This window comes from Leptopilina boulardi, unplaced genomic scaffold (assembly GCF_019393585.1).
Source record: "Leptopilina boulardi isolate dan_hultmark-lab unplaced genomic scaffold, ZJU_Lbou_2.1 LbouV2_162, whole genome shotgun sequence".
In the NCBI taxonomy this organism is placed as follows: Eukaryota; Metazoa; Arthropoda; class Insecta; order Hymenoptera; family Figitidae; genus Leptopilina; species Leptopilina boulardi.
The window spans coordinates 3,019,934-3,045,680 of NW_026137710.1; the positions used below are offsets into that span (position 1 = coordinate 3,019,934).

Genomic DNA, 25,747 nt, shown 5'->3' on the forward strand with positions numbered 1-25,747 from the left:
GATTCCATATAGGTTCCTTTATAAAAACCGTTAAGAAATCCTAGGTCAACATAGGAATCCACATAGAATTCCATGTAAAATCATATATGAAATTCGGACACGATTTGGTGTATGATTTCATGTAGGAATTTATGATGTTGTTTCTACATTGAAATCTATGTGAATTCCTACATTATTTCCTATAATTTTTCTGGCATATTTTTTTTGTCAATTTCCTTCATAATCAACTCACATCAAATCTTATAAAAAATATCATATAAATTTCTAAAGATTTCCTTATATGAAATCTTACATACAAGTTTTAATTTAGGAAACCATATGCGATTTCATGTGCATTCTTACATATGATTTCACATGGATTTGAACATAGGAAATCACATGGGATTTCATGTTGGCTGCTTTATGCAGAAGGCAGTTAACAAAAATTAAATAATATTACTGCAACTCATCTGAAAAGAAAAAAAATTGTGCTTTGCAATACACCTTCCGAGTTAAAGTCTCAGCTTATATAGTATTCAATAATGATCTCAACTGTGAGAAAAAAAAATTTTCACCATCTGGCGGCGTAAGAGTGGAATTATGATTTACATTTACATTTCCTATGTAGGAATCCATGTGAGAACATATGCAGGATCTTATGTAAGATATTACTTAAGATTCTACATGGATTCCATCATGTATGTAGGAATCTATGTAAAATGTAGTATCTTACATAAGATCCTATATGTGTTCTCACATGGATTCCTACATAGGAAATGTAAATCATAATTCCACTCTTACGCCGCCAGTTGGTGATAATTTTTTTTCTCACAGTTGAGAACATTATTGAATACTATATAAGCTGAGAATTTAACTCAGAAGGTGTATTGCAAAGCACCAATTTTTTTTCAGATAAATTGCAGTAATATTATTTAACTTTTAATTAAATAATTTTTAATTTTTGTTAACTGCCTTCTGCATAAAGCAGCCAACATGAAATTCCATGTGATTTCGTATGTTTAAATCCATGTGAAATCATATGTAAGAATGCACATGAAATCGCATATGGTTTCCTAAATTAAAACTTGTATGTAAGATTTCATATAAGGAAATCTTTAGAATTTTATATGATATTTTTTAAAAGATTTGATGTGAGTTGATTATGAAGGAAATTGACAAAAAAAATATGCCAGAAAAATTATAGGAAATAATGTAGGAATTCACATAGATTTCAATGTAGAAACAACATCATAAATTCCTACATGAAATCATACACCAAATCGTGTCCGAATTTCATATATGATTTTACATGGAATTCTATGTGGATTCCTATGTCGACCTAGGATTTCTTAACGGTTTTTATAAAGGAACCTATATGGAATCATATATTGGATCCCATGTGAGGATTTTCAATAGGGCCATTGGAGACGCACTATTATGCGTATTATATACGCTCAACAAAAAACTTTTTTGTTGTTTCAAAAAAAAACAATTAAGTGCAGAAAAAATATGTCAAAGACAAAGTTCAAATTGTTTATTAAGATGTTATATAAAAACGTGGAACGTAATTTGGTGTTTGGATCACGCGTTTATTTTGTGTGTGATATGACGCTAAACGACGCGCAAATCAGGGTTGAGCCACCCAACAATTTTGCAATTATGAAGGGTTCTTGCAATGGAAATTCATTTGCCGTCTTAAAGAGGTGTCAAAAACTTTATTTCCATTGAAAAGAAATACAAATTTTTTAAAATCTTTTTTGAGGACAGCTTTGCGATTCAAGCGAAAATCTGAAAATTACAGAATAAGGGCTTTTTATTTTAATTTGGTGGTTCCTTTACTCATTTCCAAGTGTAATCATTTATCTGTATATTTCATTGATTTTCTACAGTAGAACCCTGACTACCAGGCACAATTCTGACTACATTTTTTTTAATTGACTATAACTCCGAAACTTTTCTTCAAATATTTTTATAATGTTAAGCAAAAACATTGCATTTTAGTAGATCTTTTGAACCATATGCGAGAAATCTCGAAATTCGGCCTATAGGGTAAGTTATAGAGAAAAGGCAAAACAATGTCCAACCCTGACGACACTCCCCTAGGTATTATTTAAAAATTATTACTTATAATATGCTCAATAATAAGACTTTTTACAACTTTGTGAATTTTCTTGAAACTTAACACTACTTGAAATTCGTGGCAAAAATAAGTTATACATGTTACCGCCAGAGGGCAGTGATCAAAATCTTCTCACAAGCGAGTTGGCTTTTGAACATTTTAAGTAGACAATATACACTACCGTCGGAAATTGTCGATACGGATAACGTGCAATTTTCTACTATCGTACTAATGTTTTTTGACTCCCGGCATACTCTAGAATAATGCATGGAAAAATTTGACAATTTTACAACATAATCTTTAGGGTCTTAGCTTTAATTTGCATTTTTGAAACTTAAAAAATGTTTTGTGGTTCCTGAAATATGTTAAAAAATGTCCAAGAATGTTTTTCTACAACCCAGCAGCGAGGCGGCGAAAAGTGATGATTGACGGCTGAGTTGTAGGAAAACATGCTCGGACCTTTTTTAACATATTTCAGGAACCACAAAACGTTTTTTAAGTTTCAAAAATGCAAATTAAAGCTAAGACCCTAAAGATTATGTTGTAAAATTGTCAAATTTTTCCATGCATTATTCTAGATTATGCCGGGAGTCAAAGAACACGATAGTAGAAAATTGCATAATTTTTACTTAAAATCTTTTCTTTTTTAAATCTTTTTCCAACCATCTAAGTTAGAAGTCTCTATCTTTTTTCTAAATTAAAATATCTTGCTTTAAAGTCAGCACCAAATTTCTATTCCTCGCACGTTAGCCGTACCGACAATTTCCGACGGTAGTGTAAGTTACATAAACGTTCTTTATTCTGAAATCTTTTGAACTAATATTGATATTTTATATCCAAAAAATTTACAGAGCTCCTTATTTAGCTTACCAAAAAAAAAATTCTAAAAGGCTTGTCTGCTCAATAAAAATACCAGCTTCTTCTAAAATTAAAAAAAACTCGAAATAAAAGAATAAAAATACCAATACTAACCTGCTTTTGCTAAACAAGGAGCTCTGTAAATTCTTTGGATATAAAATATCAATATTTGTTCAAAAGATATCAGAATAAAGAACGTTTATGTAACTTATTTTGTCTACTTATAATGTTCAAAACCCAACTCGCTTGTGAGAAGATTTTGATCACTGTCCTCTGGCGGTAACATGTATAAGTTATTTTTGTCACGAATTTCAAATAGTATTAAGTTTTAAGAAAATTCACGTAATGGTACAAAGTCTTATCATTGAGTATATTGTAAGTAATAATTTTTTAAATAATTCCTATGTGCCATTTCATGAGTATTTTTATCACTTTTCAGAGAAACCTTTCCAAATTAAATGAAACTTTTTTTTTAATATTTATTAATATAAAGGTTTAAAAGAATCACTTTTTAAGTAAAAACAATTGTTTATTTAAAAAATACAACAATAAATAATGAAAAAAATTTACTTTTTTTCTGAACCACCAAATAAATTGGTTTAAAAATAAAAACTTTCCTCATTTTTCAAGCTTTAATACCGCACAAGAAAAATGATGTGATTCGAAATAGTTAAATTACAATTTATTAAACAATGTTTGTTTTCTTTTTTGTATTTTATTTATTGTGAAACGTCTGCAATCGTTGCGCGCGGCGACGTTTGGATGTTGTCGCTCTCGTTATTGAACAGAAGCTCATTACACTAGCGTAGTAAAAAATATGTTGTGTGAAAAGTGAGGTTTTTCATCCTTCAAAAATGTTTTTTATGATTTTTTACTCCAAAGTAGGTAATTAAAAACCATTCAGTGTGATAACCAGAAATGTTTACGTTTCGTTCAATGGCAACATAACCTTACTTTTCATACATGTTTTTACTACTCTAGTGTAATGAGCTTCTTCTCAATAACGAGAGCAACAACGATGTGCTATACACGATCCCGGGTTTACAGTATTTTTTTTCTTTTTAACCTGAAGAACTAGAGATTTATATAAAGGCTTAAATTAAATCTGGAATAGTACACTTTAAGACCCTTATACGCAAGACAAAAAAAATTTCAAATTTGGAAACAAATGTGGGTTAATACCCCAAAATCCTTTTGTTGCCTTTAACCCCATTTTTTCCAAATTAAAATTTTTTTTTTATCTTGCGTATATGGGTCTTAAAGTGTACTATTTAAGCCTATATAAAAATCTCTTGTACATCAGGTTAAGGAGAAAAAAATACTGAAAACCTTGTAGACATGTAACACTGAACCTGGAAACACCCGCGAGACAAGTTTCAACAAAACCTATCAATTTTTTTAAACGAAAAATTCAAACAAAGATATCTCATACAAAAATAAATATTTTTAAAAGTTCTAAATTGCAAATTGTTCAGAATGATATGAGTTTTCAACTACATATCACGAAAACTTCAAAAAAATTCTTGTACCGTTATAAAAAATCAAAAGGTACTCTAAAAACTGCATTTTTTCAATTTTCAAGGTCAAATTTCTCAAAAACCTAGGGTAATATTAATAATCACCATATGTGATCCTAGAAATAAAAATTCTTTTGCACTGTCTAATAAACATCCTTTCTCTTCTATTAAACACCTTAATCTTCTAATAATAGAGACGGTTTGGCAGAAATGTTTAAAATCATTCCTTAATAATATAGTTCCTTTGTTAATTTGCATTAAATTTGATTTATATTTTATTAGTTAATAACACTAAACAGTAAAAATAACTTTTATATATCCAAATATTATTTAGTTTATAGTTTTTCTAAAAATTTTTAAAAAATTTAAATTGAAAAATGTTGTAAAAAATAAATATTTGTAACTATTAAATTATGATTTTTTTGTAGGTATCGAAGTGAGGTCCAATTTATTATTGCAAATAGTTTTATACTTTAATGTTTGGTTTTATCCAGTTTGGATTTGGATTCTTCTGTGCAACGTGGATGCAAAGGTAATATTCTGACAGATATACAAAAAAGTTAATTTTTTGATTTTCATGAAACTTTAATATTTGGAAGAAATTAACAAAAACTATTTTTCCAGTACTGTAAATTAAATGATGTCTATCAAGTCATAAGTGTAGCAGTTTTCATTGCTGTAATTATTTTAGAAGGTGTAAGACTATATTTGGGATATCTTGGAAATTTAGCCATAAAAGTACGTGGCCTTACACTCTAGTGCAACTTGTAAATAAATTTTTGTTAAAAATTTCTTAAATAAATATTTAATCTTGTTCATTTAGATTCCCGAGCTAGCAACTTTTTGGTTAATATCAACGCTTCTGCAACTTCCTCTAGAGATGTTCCTCATTCTTGATCCAAGAAACATTCCTGAGTTAAATGAAAAAATTGCTAACATTATAGCAATAATTTTTCTACTTGCAGAAATTACAACAGGAACACTGGCTTTAAGAAATTTAGCTGACTCTCATGCCAAAAGATTTTATATAGCGCAATTATATAAAGTAGATGATAAGTTGGACTGAAAATTTTTTCACAAACAGTATTACATAAATATTATATTTCTACGTTTATGTACACTTTTATAATTTCTATTTTAGGTTATTTAATTAATTGCTTATAACATTAACTTGAATATATTATTCATTTTATGAATTTTATTCTACCTAAATGCTGTTTATTTTCAAAAATTATCCATCAAACATTGTTTGTAAAAAAGACAAAAATAGCGAGAGGTGATGTTAAAAAGGGTTTAAAAATAAATGAAATCTTTGTTTTTATAAAATTATTCAAATAATTCTAAATTCTAAGTTACACACGTTCATGATTATTTAAATGATGTAAATCATAGAATATTTGTAAATATAATATATTAATTTTTAATCCTTTGCAAAGTTCATCTATATTTTGTAAAACTTCATTTTCTTTTTCTTCATTTCCGTTTGTAAGAACTTGCAATAATTGAGTTCTTGTTGGAACCATTCGTGCAAGAAGCTAAAACAATTATTTTCAGTAAGAATTAATTCAAGAATAATAGTTTATAAAATAAAATAATCATTTTTCTTTAAAATAATTCTAAATCATAATTAATTTTTTACTTTCATAACAATTTTATATTCAGCTTAAAATAACTAGTTTATGAAAAAAGTGTTTTCTACAAATGGTATAGTGCTGTCAACTTAACATAATTCAATATTCTTTTTCATTCAAGAAATTTAAAATATTTTATTTGAAATTGCAGAAAATGGTTTTTCTATTCGAATACAATATAATTATATATAATTTCGACATGAGGCTACAGACAATTCCAAAATTTTGTGAAATGAAACACAATTAAATTAATTTCAAAACTTTTTACTTTAATGAAAATTAAATATTTATAAATAAATAATAAATATTAAGTTTTTTTAATAATAAATTTTTGTAAAGAATTTAAAAGAATAAAATGTATACAAATGAATTATTTCCGAAGGAATTATCTCTATAGACAGGCATCGGATCGACTTAAAGGCGCAAAAAAAGTCGTTTTAGTCGATTCACATTACAAAAAAAGTTAAAAAATTCGATTTTTTTATTTTAATTAAATTTACTTAGTTAATCAATATTTTACTTCAAATAACTAATGTTAAGATATTAAATTCGTATTATTAATTATTCTTTAATAAGAATATTTCTGTAAGAATATTATCAAGATTTTAATTTATGGCAATTTAATTAAACAATTTTTATAATTAATTTTTTGTTTTATTTTTTATTCAAAAATTTTTTAAAATAATTCAGCACCTGGAAATAAGAACTTGCCAAGCGCTCGGCTGCACGCTAGAAAGCCAGTCAAAACATCCAAAAATTATGAAAAAATAAAATTCGAAATTTTTGATTTTTGAAAAATGCTATCTTGTAGAAAATGAAAAGGCGCATCTTTTTTTCTTCTGGATTTTTCTCGTCAAATGAATAGTTTAATTAATAAATGTAAAAAACAAATAAATTTTTATTTCCAAATTTCATTCAATTTTTAAACATAAATCATCGTATCCTCGACAAATATTAATCAAATCCAATGAGAGTTTGCATACTTCCGACTTTGGGTCCATAGATGACGATAGTCTAAAAAAAATGTTGAATTTTTTTCAATTGTTGACAAATTTTTAATTATAAACAAATACCTGTCGGTAATCATACTCAGTTATCTTCGCCGACAAAAAGTCTGTGGGGAAGTTCATAGTTGAAAGAACTTCCAGTGAGACATTTGTGTATTAGGATATAATGAAGTTTTCTGTAAAGTTTCAAATAGATTAATTCAATAGTTTAAAAAATATTGAATTTTTAAGATTGCGCGTGTGGCGCGCCAACGAGTAGGCAAGTGAATAGAATCGCTGAGCAGTTCATTACATGAAAAATGACCACTTTCTCACATCTTTTTTCTCTTAATTTCATTATTATTATATATAAATTGTTTTAAATTGGCTTTATAAATAATTTTTTTTTTTAATATTTATCATGTGTATATATATATATTTATTTGTTTATATTTAAAAATACAACTCAATAATAAAAATTAGAATGTCTTATAAGTATTCAAAATGTACATATAATTAATACAAAATATTAATAGCTATAAGTAGTCAAAATTTTTAACAATATAGTTAATAAGACATTAGATGTAATTTTTTTAACAAATTTTTTTTTACATTTTTCAAACAATTACAAACTATCAACAATAACTTGTAAATAGAAAATTTTAAATAGACAATATAAATTCTGAATTCAACTGATAAAATGAAAATTAGAAAATGTACTTAAAAAAAGTATTTAAAGAATTAGCTAATTGCAAAATTTTACACATAACACATTATTTAAATAATATCTTAATAATTTTTGCAAAAATTTTCATATAATTTTGAAAATATTATTTTATTCGTATGTTTTTAACACATTAACATAAAATAAATTTAACCCAGTAGCAATAAATTCAATTGTTTAACTTAATTTAAAACAATTTATATATAATAATAATGAAATTAAGAGAAAAAAGATGTGAGAAAGTGGTCATTTTTCATGTAATGAACTGCTCAGCGATTCTATTCACTTGCCTACTCGTTGGCGCGCCACACGCGCAATCTTAAAAATTCAATATTTTTTAAACTATTGAATTAATGTACTTGAAACTTTACAGAAAACTTCATTATATCCTAATACACAAATGTCTCACTGGAAGTTCTTTCAACTATGAACTTCCCCACAGACTTTTTGTCGGCGAAGATAACTGAGTATGATTACCGACAGGTATTTGTTTATAATTAAAAATTTGTCAACAATTGAAAAAAATTCAACATTTTTTTAGAATATCGTCATCTATGGACCCAAACTCGGAAGTATGCAAAATCTCATTGGAATTGATTAATATTTGTCGAAGATACGATGATTTATGTTTAAAAATTGAATGAAATTTGGAAATAAAAATTTATTTGTTTTTTACATTTATTAATTAAACTATTCATTTGACGAGAAAAATCCAGAGGAAAAAAAGATACGCCTTTTCATTTCCTACAAGATAGCATTTTTCAAAAATCAAAAATTTCGAATTTTATTTTTTCATCATTTTTGTATGTTTGACTGGCTTTGTAGCGTGCAGCCGAGCGCTTGGCGAGTTCTTATTTCCAGGTGCTCAATTGAATTTTTAAAAAAATATTGAAATGATTAAAAATAATTAAATTTCGTAAGAGTTATAGTTGAAATTTTTAAAACAATTGAATTTCAAAATATTTTGTTAGATTTCAGATAATAATTAAGTTTTACTCAATTGAATTTACAATTCAAATTTTTGAAAGTAATTAAACTTCAAGTGATTTTTTATTGTAATTTATTGTCAATTCTGTTTCTGAAGGATTTATTAGAAATTACAGACACAAATTTATAAACATAATTGAATTTCAACTGATTTTTAATTGAAATTTTTAGTAATTTTATTTGCTGATTTTTTTAGGATGTTAAACGATTATTAAATTTCATTTTATTTTAAATTTTCATTTCATTCAAAAAGAGAAAAAGCGTTAAATTTAAATGATCTAATTTTAATGAAAATTTTGTTTATTTCTGCCTTCATCCAAAAGGTCTTTCAGTGCAGAGTTCGATAAATTCTTAACCTAACTTTATTTATAATTTTCGGAATGTTAAATTTACTATAATATGTGAAATCAACAAATTTTCCTTATATTTCTTTTTAAGTTTATGTTTTTCTTAAAATCTTAAAATGATAAAACTTTATTCAGCTTTTTGTAAATTAGAAAAAAGTCGGATATTAAACGAATGCAAAATTAAATTACATCTGGTTAACAATTTATTTCTTTAGAAATACTTACACCAAACAATTGTTGTGCCATCCATCCATGGTATGGTTCTAAAGCTTCTTTATATGATTTTTTTAAGCAAGCTACTAAATCTTCAGTAATTTGGCCAGATTTATAGTCTTGCACAATTTTTTCAAAAAATAATTGTATCATATACAATCCTCTGAAATAAATTTATTTATTATATTAAATTACTCGTTTATTATTATTTACCATATTACATCTTCATTTCATATTTTATTTTTTGTAAAAACAAATTTATTTGCAGAGATGTAAATAAAGTTTCAGATACAATAAAATAATTCACCTTCTTAACCATAATAAAGCTTCAGTAGCGATTTTATTATTTTCGGAAGTCTTTTCAATTAAAATCATATCTTGTAAAGTGGAATGATTATCTCTGTCGATATTATACTTTACGTTTAATTTCTGAAATTATATATTAAATTTAGTAAACGGAATTTTGTAATGTGATTAACTTATTAAATTAATCTTCAGATTTTCCTTGTTTTATTAACTACTTACGTTAATGTTTTGTTGCATGTCATATTTCATGGGTGCAAATAATTTTCCGAATTTATCTAAAATAAAAAATTAAATATTAATAATATTAAAAATAATTATAATTAACCGTTTACAACGGAGAAAATTATAAAAACTTTTTTCATTTGTAAGTGAACATAAGCTTTCATATTTTTCTTTCAAGGTTTTTAAATTTATTTATTTATTTAATCACAATGTACGGGCTTACAAGAAAAGTGAATAAAAAAATGACCTTTAGTGCAAAAGCACTTAGTAATTTAGAAAATTATAATAAGTATAATAACAAAATAACCAAATTTGAGGGTTAAATTTTGCAAACATTTGATAAACTCACCAATTAATTGTACAAGTTGTTGTGAAGCGTCAAGAAATTTTTCAGTATTTATTTTCCCCTCAATTACCTCTGGAAAAATTACATAATCTTTATTCCATTCCCGAAATCGATTTTTAGAAATTGCTACTAACATTATTATTTCTGTCAATCAACTGAAACTGTTTAGAATTCGTGTCAAATTCATCAAATGTCATTTAATTTTCTACTGTTTAATTATTTGATGCTTTATTGTCATTAATTAGTATTTAAATCAGCATGAATCTTAGTAATTTAAATCTGTTCGGAAACATCTATTATATTTTTTAATCTTTATCGACTAAATCATACAAATATATTTTTATTAAACTTCTCCACTTCTACACGTAAATTTATTGTTTGCATAACTGATTTTTTTATTCACTAATTTTTCAATCAAATTCTTTCATTCAATCGAATTAAATTTTTTTTATTTAATTAAATTATCAAACAGAACTTATATTTCATCGAAATTTAATTTAACTGGATATTCTATAGAAAAAATTTTATTTAACAGAATTTTAATGTTACGACAGAACGTAAAAATATGTTTTTATTTCATTTTTAAAGCTAATTTTTATAAAAATTATATTATTCCATTTTTTTAAAATCTGATACAAAGATATATTTCGTAGAGCTAGACTACTCGACAATTTTTATAAAATGAACTAATCTGCAGCTCGAGCTTGAGAAAATAACGATCTGAACCCATTTCGTCCGAGAATTCCTTTTTTCCTCCATATTTTCAAAATTAATGGACTAAAAAAATGGTCAATAGATGTTTCTTATCTACTTTTCAGTTCTCTTTCAGAATTTACAAGAAAATTTAACTTTTGACTTAAGGATAAAAAGTTTTGATTGTTTAAACAAAAAAAAGACAAAATATAGCGTCCAAAATGTCTGCTTTTTCATTCATTTCGTGATTATAAGGAATGTTTATTTTCTCAAAATACAAAATAGCGCCTATAAAATAGCCGTAAAAATGTCTGAAATTAAATTTTTCTGTTTCACTATTAAAAGGCGAGACAAATATCTACGAAACCTGTTATACAGGCGTTTTCAAGTTTGCTTATTCCGAATTTGAAGTCAGATGTGGCGGAAAAAAATTATTGTTTTTTTGCTGACCTATTGTTTAGGTCAGCATTTTTCATCCCTTTATGATGCAGGAGGTCTGAAGATCTTATCAGTTTGCTCGCATTTGTCAACGAGGATCAGTCGCTAATTATCACCAGTAAGTGGTTTCGGAAGTAATGTTAAATAGTGCTATAAGTGATAAAAACTGTTAATTATGGATTATTTTCTTTTCTCTGTTCTCAGTGCCACATGAAAAAAATGTCAGCGTCAATATATTATTCCTCTGAGGAAATTGATGTATTGGAGGAAATGTCGAGACCAGGTCGTCCGAGGAGAGGTGTGATAATGGATAACACCTTGAAGAAGGAAAGAGTGAAACATTTGAAAGGGCTGAAACGAGAATTAAAAGAAAATTCAGGGACGATGACGTCGATGTTTAATTCCTTGTTGTAAGTATATATATGTTTGTTGTCGTTGTTACATGTTCTTTTCATCTATTGTATATAAAATATTATTGTTTATATATATATATATATATTTCTTTTTTGTTCTTGTTATAGTCGCCCTATCGGCTGCTTTTGTGGCGAATGTCAAATCCCTGTGCCTTCTTCAGAAGAGGCACAGGCTATCCTGAGAGGCAGTAAGTTTGTCCTATTGTATTTTATTTGTGTCTTCCCTTTTTTTATTTATTTATTTTATTTTTTTGTTTGTTATAGATTATGAAGAGAGGCCTAAAATTTGGCCAAGAACTATGGTTTGGCTCAAAGAGGGGGCTGAGGAAGCCATTTCATCGCGACCTGGTCCGACATGGGAGCCGCAACCTGGCCCGTCATGGGAGTCGCAACTTGATTGTGCCATGGATGAGCAGGTGGATCTTATTGTTGTTGAGCAACCTGGGCCAGGTTGCCAACTTCAATCTAGCACCTTTTGGAGGCCGTTTGAAGATCCTCCTGTGGATGTACAATCCAATTTATCAACGGCATTGCAATCTGGATCCTCTTGGTTTTTAAGGCCGGAACCAGATCCTGGCGGAATGGTTGAACGCGGATCGGACGCCGCGCCGTTGCGTCCAATTCGCGTCTGATCGCGGACGCTCTTGTATTTTTGTTATTTTTAACCTTTAAATAATGAAAAAAGGTTAAAAAATTATTAGAAACTTTAAAAACAAGTTGTAAATTCAGATGTTCATTACATAAACATTTTGCTTCCTCTTTACGATCAGCAAAAAAATTTGCTTCCTCGTGGAGAAAGCAAAATTTTATTGCCAAAATGTGAATTTTTGATTTTTTAACTTTCATTAATTCTTTAAATTTACCTCAAATGTATACTTTATATATACCGATCGATTCATCTTGACGTAAGGAATACAATTTTAATATGATAAATGAACCTACTAAATTTTATCTAAATCCAGTGAAACGTGTTAAAGTTATCTTCTAAACAAAAAAGGGATCCACACACACACACACATACATCCGGACAATTGATCAGGATCTCATATAACATGTTTCTATAAAGAAACGTCATCTATGAGCCCCGAGTGGTGAATTATAAAGAAATTTAAATAAACAATTTTTAGATATTTTGAATTTTTCAAAATTATTATTATTAACTTCGATATTAGCGCCTTCTAAAATCCCCGATTCGTGAATTTGAGATAAATCTAAAAAAAAAATTATTGGTTACTATTATTAAATTTTAAAAATTATTGTTATTAAATTTGACATCAGAGCCCTCTATAACATAAGCGTGATGAATTATTAGTGAAATGTGACAAACAAGTTTTGCATTCGATTATAAGTTTTGATATTCTCTTTCTACTTGTTCCATTTAGGAAACTATCAAAAGTCGCCAACGGCATATTTCCCCAAACGGCGTTTGACCCAATATGCTATAGTTAGTGTTATTCTCGATGGTGAATAAGAAATCTGTAAAAATGATAAATGTGAAGGTCTGAGAAGCCCGCGAGATGTCTATAGTATCACAGTTTGTGTATTATTACAAAAAGACATTGGCGTTGAGATTTAGGGAATGCAGAAAATAAAGTGAAATAGTTTTCTTCGCGGAAATAGTGAACGTGATGTTTTTATAAATAAGTAAATTGCTTATTTGATTAATTAATCAATTAATATTATGAATTAATTAATTAATATTATGAATTGATGGAATAATTAATTAATTAACATTATTGATATTATCAATTGATTGATTAATTAATTAATTAATTAATATTATTAATCAATTAATTAATTAGTTAACAGTGACTGGAAGAAATAACGAGTAGTAAAATTATGGATACCAATATTGAGGTTAGTTTAAATTTTATTTTCAATGAAAATAATAATAATTTTGCGATTGCATAAAAATTTATTTTTTTCAGCGATCTCATGTAATGAATTTCCATCTAATTACATCAATTTAAACGCATGTAAAATTCACTGCGAAAGTCTACTCAACTGTAAATTGGTTTTCATTAAGAAAATATTTTTACAACAAACATAGAATAAGTTGATAATAATTTGTACATCGTCCAAATCATATTGGCATTTTTTATTTCTGGAAATAAAATTTTTATTCTATTCTAAAACTATGCTAATTAACAAAATTCTATTCCTAGCATAATAGACACCCTAGTTATTATGGTTATTGTGAACATGGGCCTAATTGTTGTTCGATTTAGTAAACAATTATTGTTCGATTGGAAAAAAAGTAATTTTTTTTCCTCGATCTCATGTAATGAATTTTCATCTAATTAGACCAGTTTAAACGCATGTTTAAATTCACTGCGAAGGTTTACTCAAATGTAAATTGGTTTTCATTTAGAAAATATTTCTACAACAAACATAGAATAATTTACTAATAATAATAATTTCAAATTCCTTATAAATTATGATGGCATTTTTTACTTTTGGAAATAAAATTTTTATCCTATTCTCCAACTATGCTGATTAAAATTGTTTACTAAATCGAACAATAATTAGGCCCATGTTCACAATAACAATAATAACTCTGGCGTCTATTATGCTAGGAATAGAATTTTTTTAATTAGCATAGTTGGAGAATAGTATAAAAATTTTATTTCCAAAAATAAAAAATGCCAATATGATTTAGAAGGTGTCTAATCATTGTTAACTTATTCTATTTTTGTTGAGAAAATATTTTCTTAATAAAATTCAATTTACAGTTGAGTAAACCTTCGCAGTTTTGAATTGTTTTTACCATTATACATGCGTTTAAACTGATCTAATTAGAAGAAAATTCATTACATGAGATCGCTGAAAAAAATCATTTTCCATCCAATCGAAAAATAATTGTTTACTAAATCGAACAACAATTAGGTTCATGTTTACAATAACTGTGATAACCATGATGACTATCAAGCAAGGAATAGAATTATTTTAATCAGCATAGTTGAGAATAGGATAAAAATTTTATTTCCAAAAGTAAAAAATGCCATCATAATTTATAAGGAATTTGAAATTATTGTTATTATTAACTTATTCCATGTTTGTTGTAAAAATATTTTCTTAATGAAATCCAATTTACAGTTGAGTAAACCTTCGCAGTGAATTTTACATGCGTTTAAACTGATCTAATTAGATGAAAAATTATTACCTGAGATCGCTCAAACAAAATAATTTTATCTTCAATTGAAAAGAGATTGTTTACTGAATCGAACCACAATTAGGCCCATGTTCACGATAACAATAATCACTTGATGGTCTATTATGCTAGGAATAGAATTTTGTTAATTAGCATAGTTTTAGAATAGAATAAAAATTTTATTTCCAGAAATAAAAAATGCCAATATGATTTGGACGATGTACAAATTATTATCAACTTATTCTATGTTTGTTGTAAAAATATTTTCTTAATGAAAACCAATTTACAGTTGAGTAGACTTTCGCAGTGAATTTTACATGCGTTTAAATTGATGTAATTAGATGAAAATTCATTACATGAGATCGCTGAAGAAAATAAATTTTTATGCAATCGCAAAATTATTATTTTCATTGAAAATAAAATTTAAACTAACCTCAATATTGGTATCCATAATTTTACTACTCGTTATTTCTTCCAGTCACTGTTAATTAATTAATTAATTGATTTATAATATTAATTAATTAATTGATCATATTAATTAATTAATTAATTAATCAATCAATTGATAATATCAATAATGTTAATTAATTAATTATTCCATCAATTCATAATATTAATTAATTAATTCATAATATTAATTCATTAATTAATTCATAATATTAATTGACTAATTAATCAAATAAGCAATTTACTTATTTATAAAAACATCACGTTCACTATTTCCGCGAAGAAAACTATTTCACTTTATTTTCTGCATTCCCTAAATCTCAACGCCAATGTCTTTTTGTAATAATACACAAACTGTGATACTATAGACATCTCGCGGGCTTCTCAGACCTTCACATTTATCATTTTTACAGATTTCTTATTCACCATCGAGAATAACACTAACTATAGCATATTGGGTCAAACGCCGTTTGGGGAAATCTGCTGTTGGCGACTTTTGATAGTTTCCTTAAAAAGATTTGATTAGTTTATGTGCTGCCATCTAGCATTTCACCACATGAACTTACGCCTTGTTGTCGGTAAATTCTTATTGTTGGAACATTAAAGTATTAATTTTTAACTTATTTTGCATTAATCATGTATAAATATGGTATTATTTGATTCTTTAATACTTTTTTTAAAGTTTCTAATAATTTTTTAACCTTTTTTCATTATTTAAAGGTTAAAAATAACAAAAACACAAGAGCGTCCGCGATCAGACGCGAATTGGACGCAACGGCGTCCGATCCGCATTCAACCATTCCGCCAGGGGAAGAGGATCCCTTAAAAATTTCTTTGTGTGTGTGTGTGGGGATTGTGAGTGTGTTTACGTTTGTCTTATATTTAGGTTTATTTTTAAACATGTAAATATTTAAAACCAATGCGCACCAAACACTTTAATATTATATCATCTACCTATTTGATAAATAAAACTTATTTGATTAAATAAATAATCTACTAATAAGATAATTACCAACTTTGCACTATAATATCTAAATGCAATGCGCAACAAATACTTTAAAACTTATTATTATTATTAGTGTTAAATGATATATGCCAATTCTGTAATATTTTATGTAAAAGCAATACGCATCAAATACTTTGAAACTTCCCCCACAGCAGCCAATATTTACTAAAAATTTCGTAAAGATTTTCTTGAAATCTTGGGAATATTTAATTGCAAAGTTTAATGAAAATTGCATAAAGATTTGAATGTCCCACCAAAATAAATATTTGGCGTAAAAGTTGACTAAAAATTTAAATGAAATTTTTAGGAAATGTTCGTCGCAAAAATTAAGTAAAAATTTAAATGAAATTTTCAGGAAATGTTCGTCGCGAAAATTGACTGAACAATTAATTTAAATATTCAGTCACTTTTTGTGACGAACATTTCCTGAAAATTTATCTGTAAAAAATACAAAAATAATATTTAAGAAGTATTAATATTATTATTATTATTATTATTAATAATAATATTAATAATAATATTAATAATAATAATAATAATAATAATAATAATAGATAAATAGATAGATCTTTATTATTATTATCAATAAAAAAAATTTACTATCTGGGAATAAAAATAAAATAAATAATATACAAACATTCTTGCTCTGCTTTGATGCTTTGTTTCACATTGAATCAAGCACTGCATTCTTGTTGAGCAAGAACTTTTGAAAACAAATTGTGGGGTGCTGGGGATTGAACCTACGTTCGCCGCGCGCTAGCTAAAGACCCTAACCACTACACTACAGATATCTGGCTGAGAAAAAAAAAATCTTTCACAGACTCTACAACTTGCTGATAGAGAAATAATTTTACTTATCGACCTAAAAGGGCGGGCTCATTTAAAAAGGTTTTCACGGAGATATTTGAATATTCTGAATATTCACATTGCAGGTGAATATAAAAATTAAAAGTGAATCGAAATAATGCTGTAAAATCATGACTGAAGGTCATGTGAAAAGGTTATTATAAAATTAATTATTTTTTTAAAAATTATCTATTAATTAAAAATTCACAAATTTGCGAAAATTAATTTTAAAATTTTTTATTTATTAATAAACAATTATATTAGTATTGTTAAAGACAAGAAAAAGCGTTTTAAAAATAATTAAGAAAATAATTTCAATATATTAAACTAAGAAATGAAAGTGAACACAAAAATTCTATTTTTTAAACATTTAAATCAAAATTATTATTCAAAAATTATTTATTATAATTAAAAATGTATTAATTAATGAAAAATTAATTTTTAAATATTTTATTTTTTGTAAAAGATTGTGGCCTTTACAAAATGGTTTTTAAAGTTGAAATAAAATTTTTTAAAATTAATATTTCGATACGAAATAAAATTGACTAAATAGACAGAAAAAATGCTTGTAATATATTTATTTGTGACAATTTGTAAAATTTAATTATTTTCAAAATGTTGAATTACAATTCTTAAAAAATTCGTTTTTTTAAATTTTACTAAAATTAATTAAAAATTAATTATTTTTGAAAATTCAATTATTTTGAAAAAAATTGAATTAAAATATTTTTTAAAATCTAATTTTTTTAAATACCTACTTTAAATAAAAAAATTTTAAATATATACAAAAAAAATATATTAAACACATTTATTACAAAATTTAAGTAAACACAACCTGAACTTGAGATATCATTTATTTCTGTCAAAAAGAATTATATTATATGTTTTTGTTTTTACTTAAAGTTTGTAATAAATGTGTTTATTTATTTATTTATTTGGAACATAATGGGACATGCCCTTTCGTACAAAAGTACTCCTAAATTCTAATAGTTACGTAAGTAACAATACAAAATATAAAATATTAACTAAATCTAGGTAGGCGCTATAATGGTTTAAGTTCAGTATAAGTTTATACAGTAAAGAATAACATAAATCAAATTACATTATTATCAAAAGAGAAGATTAATTTTTGATAAATTGAATCTGCTTTACCATTATATCAATTAATTTCAAAAATAATTGTTATTGTTCAATAATACTGATTTTCTCTAAATCACAATTTCTACATTTAGTTCTGTATGTATTTCCTTAAATCACTTTCATAGATAGAAATAAAATAAGTTTATCTCAAGGAAGGGACACAACCTTGGGCACCAAGTGGGGAAATCACTATAGATTCTCCTTACACGCATCTATTTGGACTGTAAGAGTGGATGTGCGATTTCTAGGGGGGATTTTAATTATGGTAGGGATTCCACGCCGGTAGACCATTGACACATTCATTTCTCCGTCTAATCGACGGGTCTCTAGTTCCTCCCTCACTCTCTTAATCTCCTCCCTCTGCATAACCGTCCTGTCATTCGACATCCAAAGATCTTCCAACTCCCTTGAACGTGTTGAGTCTCTTTTGACACTTACAAAGTTTTTTAGAATTACTTGTGCCTTCTCTTCCGTCTCACATACAATCTTAACAGGGCGAGGCTTACGAGAAACCTGCGCATTAGAACCAATTCTAAATGTGCGTATATTTTCAAGATCATCTGTTTGAATGAATTTTTTTAATTTAGTCGTAACCACAGATTTCAAAGAACAACTATTATTTGACGAAGTGTCAAATTCTGGAAGATTAAATAAAACAAGATTGTTCTTTCTTTCATTTCGATCAACAAGTTCATTTATACAGACATTAGTTACTGAATTAGAATCAATATTTGTAGAACCATTTGCCTCAGATTTATCAAGTCTCTCTTCGACAACATTAAGACGCTCTGTCAAATCAACAACTCTGCTTTCCATATTACTCAGCCTACACAGTGTGTCATCGAGTTTTTTGTTGATATCTGACATGTTTTCAGTCATATTGGCAAAATTATCAGAAACTGTTGTTGATAAAACCTTAGTAGCTCTCAAAATACTATCCAAGTTAACAGAGGTTTGTGAAGATTGAGAATTATTTGAAGGAGACAATGACCTAGGTTTACAACATTTGGTGAACGATCCATCAGGCAAAGAAGATAGCTGTAATGCACAGCTGGGATGATAAGGAAGATTACACTTCTTACACAAAGTAGGAATAGCACGTGTAATATCTTTACCACATTTTGCACAATTTTCAACACTAGAGGCCATTTTTGCACACAAATAATCATTCAAATAAAAATAAAAAGTAAATTGAGCGAAAGCAGTTCCAATTGAAGTTACATAAACAAAAAACTTCACACAAGTATATCAGTCCAATGTTAGGTTAGAAAAAATTCAAATCAGAGAGCCAAGTTAAGGCAAATGGTGCAGATAATAAAAAACTTTCACTAAAAACCAGCACAAAATAATGTTTATAACTATAAGGTTGTAAAAGAACAGACCGAACTTAAACCGTTTTATTTAAACAAAATCAACCGAGACACATGTGAACACGTGTTTAGTAGCTGCCACCTAGCGGCAAAATTAATTAAAAATTAATTGTTTAATTTACTTATCCTATTTCTAAGTAATATATTTTTTTTGTATGTATTTAAAATTTTTTTATTTAAAGTAGGTATTTAAAAAAATTAGATTTAAAAAAATATTTTAATTCAATTCTTTTCAAAATAATTGAATTTTCAAAAATAATTAATTTTTAATTAATTTTAGTAAAATTTAAAAAAAACGAATTTTTAAAGAATTGTAATTCAACATTTTGAAAATAATTAAATTTTACAAATTGTAACAAATAAATATATTACAAGCATTTTTTTCTGTCTATTTAGTCAATTTTATTTCGAATCGAAATATTAATTTTTAAAAAATTTTATTTCAACTTTAAAAACCATTTTAATTAATAGATAATTTTTAAAAAAATAATTAATTTTATAATAACCTTTTCACATGACCTTCAGTCATGATTTTACAGTATTATTTCGATTCACTTTTAATTTTTATATTCACCTGCAATGTGAATATTCAGAATATTCAAATATCTCCGTGAAAACCTTTTTAAATGAGCCCGCCCTTTTAGGTCGATAAGTAAAATTATTTTTCTATCAGCAAGTTGTAGAGTCTGTGAAAGATTTTTTTTTCTCAGCCAGATATCTGTAGTGTAGTGGTTAGGGTCTTTAGCTAGCGCGCGGCGAACGTAGGTTCAATCCCCAGCACCCCACAATTTGTTTTCAAAAGTTCTCGCTCAACAAGAATGCAGTGCTTGATTCAATGTGAAACAAAGCATCAAAGCAGAGCAAGAATGTTTGTATATTATTTATTTTATTTTTATTCCCAGATAGTAAATTTTTTTTATTGATAATAATAATAAAGATCTATCTATTTATCTATTATTATTATTTTTTTTTTTATTAATATTATTATTAATAATAATAATAATAATATTAATACTTCTTAAATATTATTTTTGTATTTTTTTACAGATATTTCCGTCCAACATTTCCTGAAAATTAAATTTAAATTTTCACTCAACTTTCGCTATAAATTTTTAATGAATATTTAATTTAAATGTTCAGTCAATTTTCGCGACGAACATTTCCTGAAAATTTCATTTAAATTTTTAGTCAACTTTTACGCCAAATATTTATTTTGGTGGGACATTTAAATCTTTATGTCATTTTCATTAAACTTTGCAATTAAATATTCCCAAGATTTCAAGGAAATCTTTACGAAATTTTTAGTAAAGATTGTCTGTTATGGGGGTTATTTATTTTATTAAATGATAAATACCAACTGTGCACTATAGTATCTAAATGCAATTCCGTGATGGTTCTGCCGTCGTGGTCGTCCTCTTCGGCCGCCATTCAACGCTCAGCTCAGTACTGGCACGGACAAGAGGAATCCGACTGTCTAATTAAAACAAAGCATTGCGATGGCCCTCGCGGGAGTTGACGCAATGTGATTTCTGCACAGTGCTCTGAATGTCAACGTGAAAAAATTCAAGCAAGCGCGGGTAAACGGCGGGAGTAACTATGTCTATAATATCGAGACACAATTATTATCACTATCACTGAGCTTTGGGGGACTACTGGTTCCCTAAGTAAAATCAGTGTTAGCAACGTTGAGCGCGGCCTAATGCTAGACGTCATGCCACCCATCACAGTGGATGTCGTCTGCAGAAGGATCCGTCGTTCTAATAAAAAATCGGCTGCTGGCATCGATGACATTTTACTTAGCGATCTAAATAAGAAGGGTATTGCTGAATTGCTTGAAAGACTCTTCAACGTCCTCTTGTTAACTGTCTATTTTCCTAGAAGCTGGAAATCAAATAGAACAACTCTAATCCCAAAAACCGGGGATCTAAATGATGTCATGAATTGGCGGCCTATTACCATCTCTTCCATGGTCGCCTGCATATTTATGGGTATAATCGACCAAAGAATATCAAAGATCACAAAACTGTCTTGTAGGCAAAAGGGCTTTACAAGCGAAAATGGCTGTGCCGGCAATATTAACATACTCAATGAAGCGATATCCTCTGCCAAAAGATCTTATGGTGGAATTTTCATAATACTAGATATCAGAAAAGCTTACGACACGGTCAGTCACAGCGCTATACTAAAAAACCTTATGAGAGCAGGTGTACCGTGGTACTTTGCGAGTTATGTAGAGGGAGCTTACTGTGGTTGTTGTTCTCAAATTACATCTCGAGATGGACCTGTATCAATTAACTTCAACAGACGTGTTAAACAGGGCGATCCACTTTCTCCGACAATTAAAAATTATTAATTTTCAATATACTTCAAATTTAAAAATTTCAAATTAAGAATAATAATAAAAAACTATTTATATCCATTATTTAAACTTTTTATCTTTTTCAAAATTTATCTTGAACAACTTATTGTTGCCGGGTGATGTGATCCCGAGTTAATAACATGTGCGACGAAATATTGCTGTGAACGAGACGTAGGTTATAATACATCGACCAACTAGTGATATGAATTATATAATATGTATTTACACATGTCATTAAGAGACTTGGAGATGTGTGTTCTTGCAAAAACAATTGTTATTCACAAATACCAATTTCTCTATCCTAAAATATTAATGCTTAAACACAAATACAATTTTTTACTCTTACTTTATGAAAAAATATAAATTGATATGCCTTTAAGTTTCCGAAAGGAACAAAGTGTAAATGCTCACATGGTACGTATAGGTTAGAATCGTCTGTAATATTGATAATTTGACTTATTCCGACGTAATCTTTATAACTTTTTAACTTGTTATGTTACAGTTTTAAAACCGTTATCTTGAAAAGGCCTTTCTTAGAGAGGCGAAAGCTCGATTTTTTATTATATATTTTTTATTTGTAATCATTGAGAAATTTCTCAATAGAATATTATTATTTTTTATGAAATAAAGATCAGTATATATAAACAAAATCAACATCTATGACAATAATTGGACTCTGATCAACAATAATAACACCTTATAAAATTTTCAACTGTGTCATGGATCCGGTAATCGCTGCTGTGGAGGACGGGGGTGATGGCGTGTCTGTTGTGACACGCGGAGTGCCAATTTTGGCCTTCGCTGACGATCTTGCTGTCCTTTCAAGAGATAAAGATCAAGCCATCAAACTACTTCGACTGATTAAATTAAAGTTAGCCAAGGTGGGGATGAGTATCTCAATAAAGAAGTGCTTTTGTTTTAAGATCAATAGTCATAGACGTGGTCGGTTGTGGATCCACAAATTTCATTTGATGGATCGGCAATCGGTTACGTGGAACCATCTAAATTTATGCGGTACCTGGGCGGCAGGATCGGCCCATGGAGAGGTATCGCTAAGAATGACTACAGGGATGAACTAGCATTGGCTCTTAATAGAACCGCTGGTTTATCTCTTAAGCCGATATCTTAACTAGATACGTCATACCCCATTTCCTCTACAGTTTGATTATTGGAAAGACCACCATGACCCTGTTGCAGAACTTGGACCGCCTTGTCAAATTGAAAGTGAAAAACATCCTTCACTTACAGGCCTCAACAACCGACGGCTTGCTTTACTCTAGGAAGAGAGATGGAGGCATCGGATTACCTAGATTGCAAAATATAATAACGATTGCGAAGTTAAGGAATTGGTTGAAGATGTCGCAATCTGCAGACTTGACATCTAGAGAGATGGCTAATTCTGAACAATATGTTAAAAGCATCCGTATGTTTGCTCGGAGCGTGGGCATAGAATTACCTTTCGATCTGAAGATCTTGAATCGAGTAAAATTATGAACCCCAGGTTAATGCAGATGAAGTGATGTGCAGGCGGTGTCTTTCCAGACCGGAGACCACGGCACATGTTCTGGGCTATTGTTCTTTCAACAAGCCTTATAGAATCACGAGACATAACGAGATCTTGGATTTTGTGATCAATAAAATTAATGAGGGGGGGGGTGTCATCCAGGTGATCAAAGAGCCGGAGATCAACATCGATGGGATTCTTCTCAAGCCAGATCTAGTTCTGGTGGAAGAGGATTCCATCTTTGTTATAGATGTTACAGTAAGATATGAGCAGGAGCAATCGCTTTTTGAAGCTAAGAGAGAAGGAGCGAAAGTACCATCTTGTCGCTAATCACCTTGCTGGCACCCTTCATAAGGCTGCCTCGATGGAACCGATTGTCGTTGGCTCTGGGGGGCTCTCCCGCACTTCACAGTCCGAGTACTCGAGAAATGTGGCTTGAAAGTAGCAGATTTAAAAACATTATCTTTAATCGCCCTCAGGACATCGATGGAGATGTTCCATCAATTCCTGGATGGTTGATCAATCGAATGCTACAGGATGTCATATAATGATAAATGATCTTTCTTTTTTTTAATAGCTATCTTCCTACTGTTTTACCCTTCCTTCCCTTTTATTCTTTTGACCCTGATTGTTAATTATTGTTTTTATTTTCACTTTATTTATTGTTTTTGTTTCAAATTTTATTAAGCTCCTGGCGTGGGAGGAGCAAAAATATGAAAAGCCACGGAATGTAGTAGCATTTTAAATTCTACTACCGGAAGACAGCCAAATGCCTCGTCATCTAATTATTGACGCGTATGAATGGATTAACGAGATTCCCGCTGTCCCTTATAAAAATTTACTATATACACAAAAGCAATGCGCACCAAATACTTCGAAAAAATTTAATATAACTGCTAAAAGAATAATTATCAACGCCAAAAAAATACAAACATAAATATCCAAAGGCAATGTGCAACAAAAACTTGGATCAAAATATATATTTTTTTCCACAAAAAAAAAATATCCCAACTCTAGAATATGAAAACATATAAATATATTTTAAAGACCTTGCTAAAATTAACATGAATCTTCATTTGGTTATAAGTGGGGAGGGGGGGGCACCTCGAGCTATTTCTCAACAAAAAGATCTATCGTCTAAATAGGAGTATGCTTTTAAGTATGACCCTTAAAAGAATTTCACACTAAATAATTTAATATAGCCAATTAATTAAAAAAATAATTTCCAACTCTAAAAAATTCATACATATAAATACACGAAAGCAATACGCACCAAAAAGTTTATCCAATATTTAACATGTGAAAATAAAAAATAATTGCCAACTCTAAAATATATAAACATAAATACATGTAAATATCTAAAAGCAATGCGCACCAAACACTTTAATATTATATCATCTACTTATTTGATAAATGCCAACTTTTCAATATAATAAAGAAAACCAATGCGCATTAAACACATTAAAAACTAAATTATTTGTACTAAATGATATATGCCAACTCTGACATATGGTTTTAAAAAACAATACGCACCAAAAAAACTTTATTATTATTATATAATCTACTAATAAAATAATTACCAACTCTTCAGTATAATATCTAAATGCAATACGCATTAAATAATTTAAAACTTATTATTTGTACTAAATGATAAATGCCCACTCTGCAATATATAGTATAGGAAAGCAATGCGCACCAAATACTTTAAAACTTATTATTATTAGTACTAAATGATTATGCCAACTCTAAATTAATATATAGAAAAGCAATACGCATCAAATACTTTAAAACTTATTTATTGTACTAAATGATAAATGACATGAAAAGAATATTCACACGAAACTTTGAGGAAATATTACAGTGTAAATATTCACGTGCAATGTTGAGTTAATGTTGTGTCAATATTCACCTATACTTATTATTAGTAAATGAAATTTTTATAACTAGGCGAAAATGTAATTTCAATATTGACACAATATTGACTGAACATTGCACGTGAATATTTATGTGTAATATTTCCTCGAAGTTTCGTGTTAATATTCTTTTCATGTGGACATTTAAGGGGGGAACACCAGTTGTAACTTTCGAAAAATCGATTTTTTTTGTGCATTTTCTTAAAGTATGCATATTTAGAAATGTGACTGT

General features: G+C 28.1%; 2 protein-coding genes across 5 annotated transcripts in view; one reads left to right on the forward strand and one right to left on the reverse strand.

Moving 5' to 3' along the window:
• LOC127276981 (transmembrane protein 17-like) overlaps positions 1-5,897 on the forward strand; it is a 44,895-nt gene extending 38,998 nt beyond the window's left edge. For all 4 annotated transcript variants that reach the window (XM_051297741.1, XM_051297743.1, XM_051297742.1 and 1 more), the window contains 3 exons: positions 4,902-5,005; positions 5,098-5,211; positions 5,297-5,897. In XM_051297741.1, coding sequence (XP_051153698.1) covers positions 4,902-5,005; positions 5,098-5,211; positions 5,297-5,539 — 461 coding nt within the window. In that variant the 3' untranslated portion in view covers positions 5,540-5,897. The remainder of the gene's footprint in view (positions 1-4,901; positions 5,006-5,097; positions 5,212-5,296) is intronic.
• On the reverse strand, positions 5,817-10,395 carry LOC127276980 (glycolipid transfer protein). The gene is made up of 5 exons (XM_051297740.1): positions 10,239-10,395; positions 9,887-9,942; positions 9,669-9,790; positions 9,374-9,524; positions 5,817-6,008 (listed from the first exon to the last, which is right to left on the reverse strand). The coding sequence occupies exons 1-5, from the start codon at positions 10,369-10,371 to the stop codon at positions 5,826-5,828; spliced, it is 645 nt and encodes a 214-aa protein (XP_051153697.1). The 5' UTR covers positions 10,372-10,395; the 3' UTR covers positions 5,817-5,825.
• Between the last annotated feature and the right edge of the window lie 15,352 nt (positions 10,396-25,747).

Excerpts from the sequence above, each read along its gene's own strand:
- LOC127276980 (XM_051297740.1), bottom strand. The coding sequence starts at position 10,371 with ATGTTAGTAGCAATTTCTAAAAATCGATTTCGGGAATGGAATAAAGAT. Across the intron at positions 9,943-10,238 it reads ACAACTTGTACAATTAATTG|ATAAATTCGGAAAATTATTT; the intron begins GTGAGTTTATCA and ends TTTTTATTTTAG. Across the intron at positions 6,009-9,373 it reads TGGCACAACAATTGTTTGGT|CTTCTTGCACGAATGGTTCC; the intron begins GTAAGTATTTCT and ends TAATTGTTTTAG.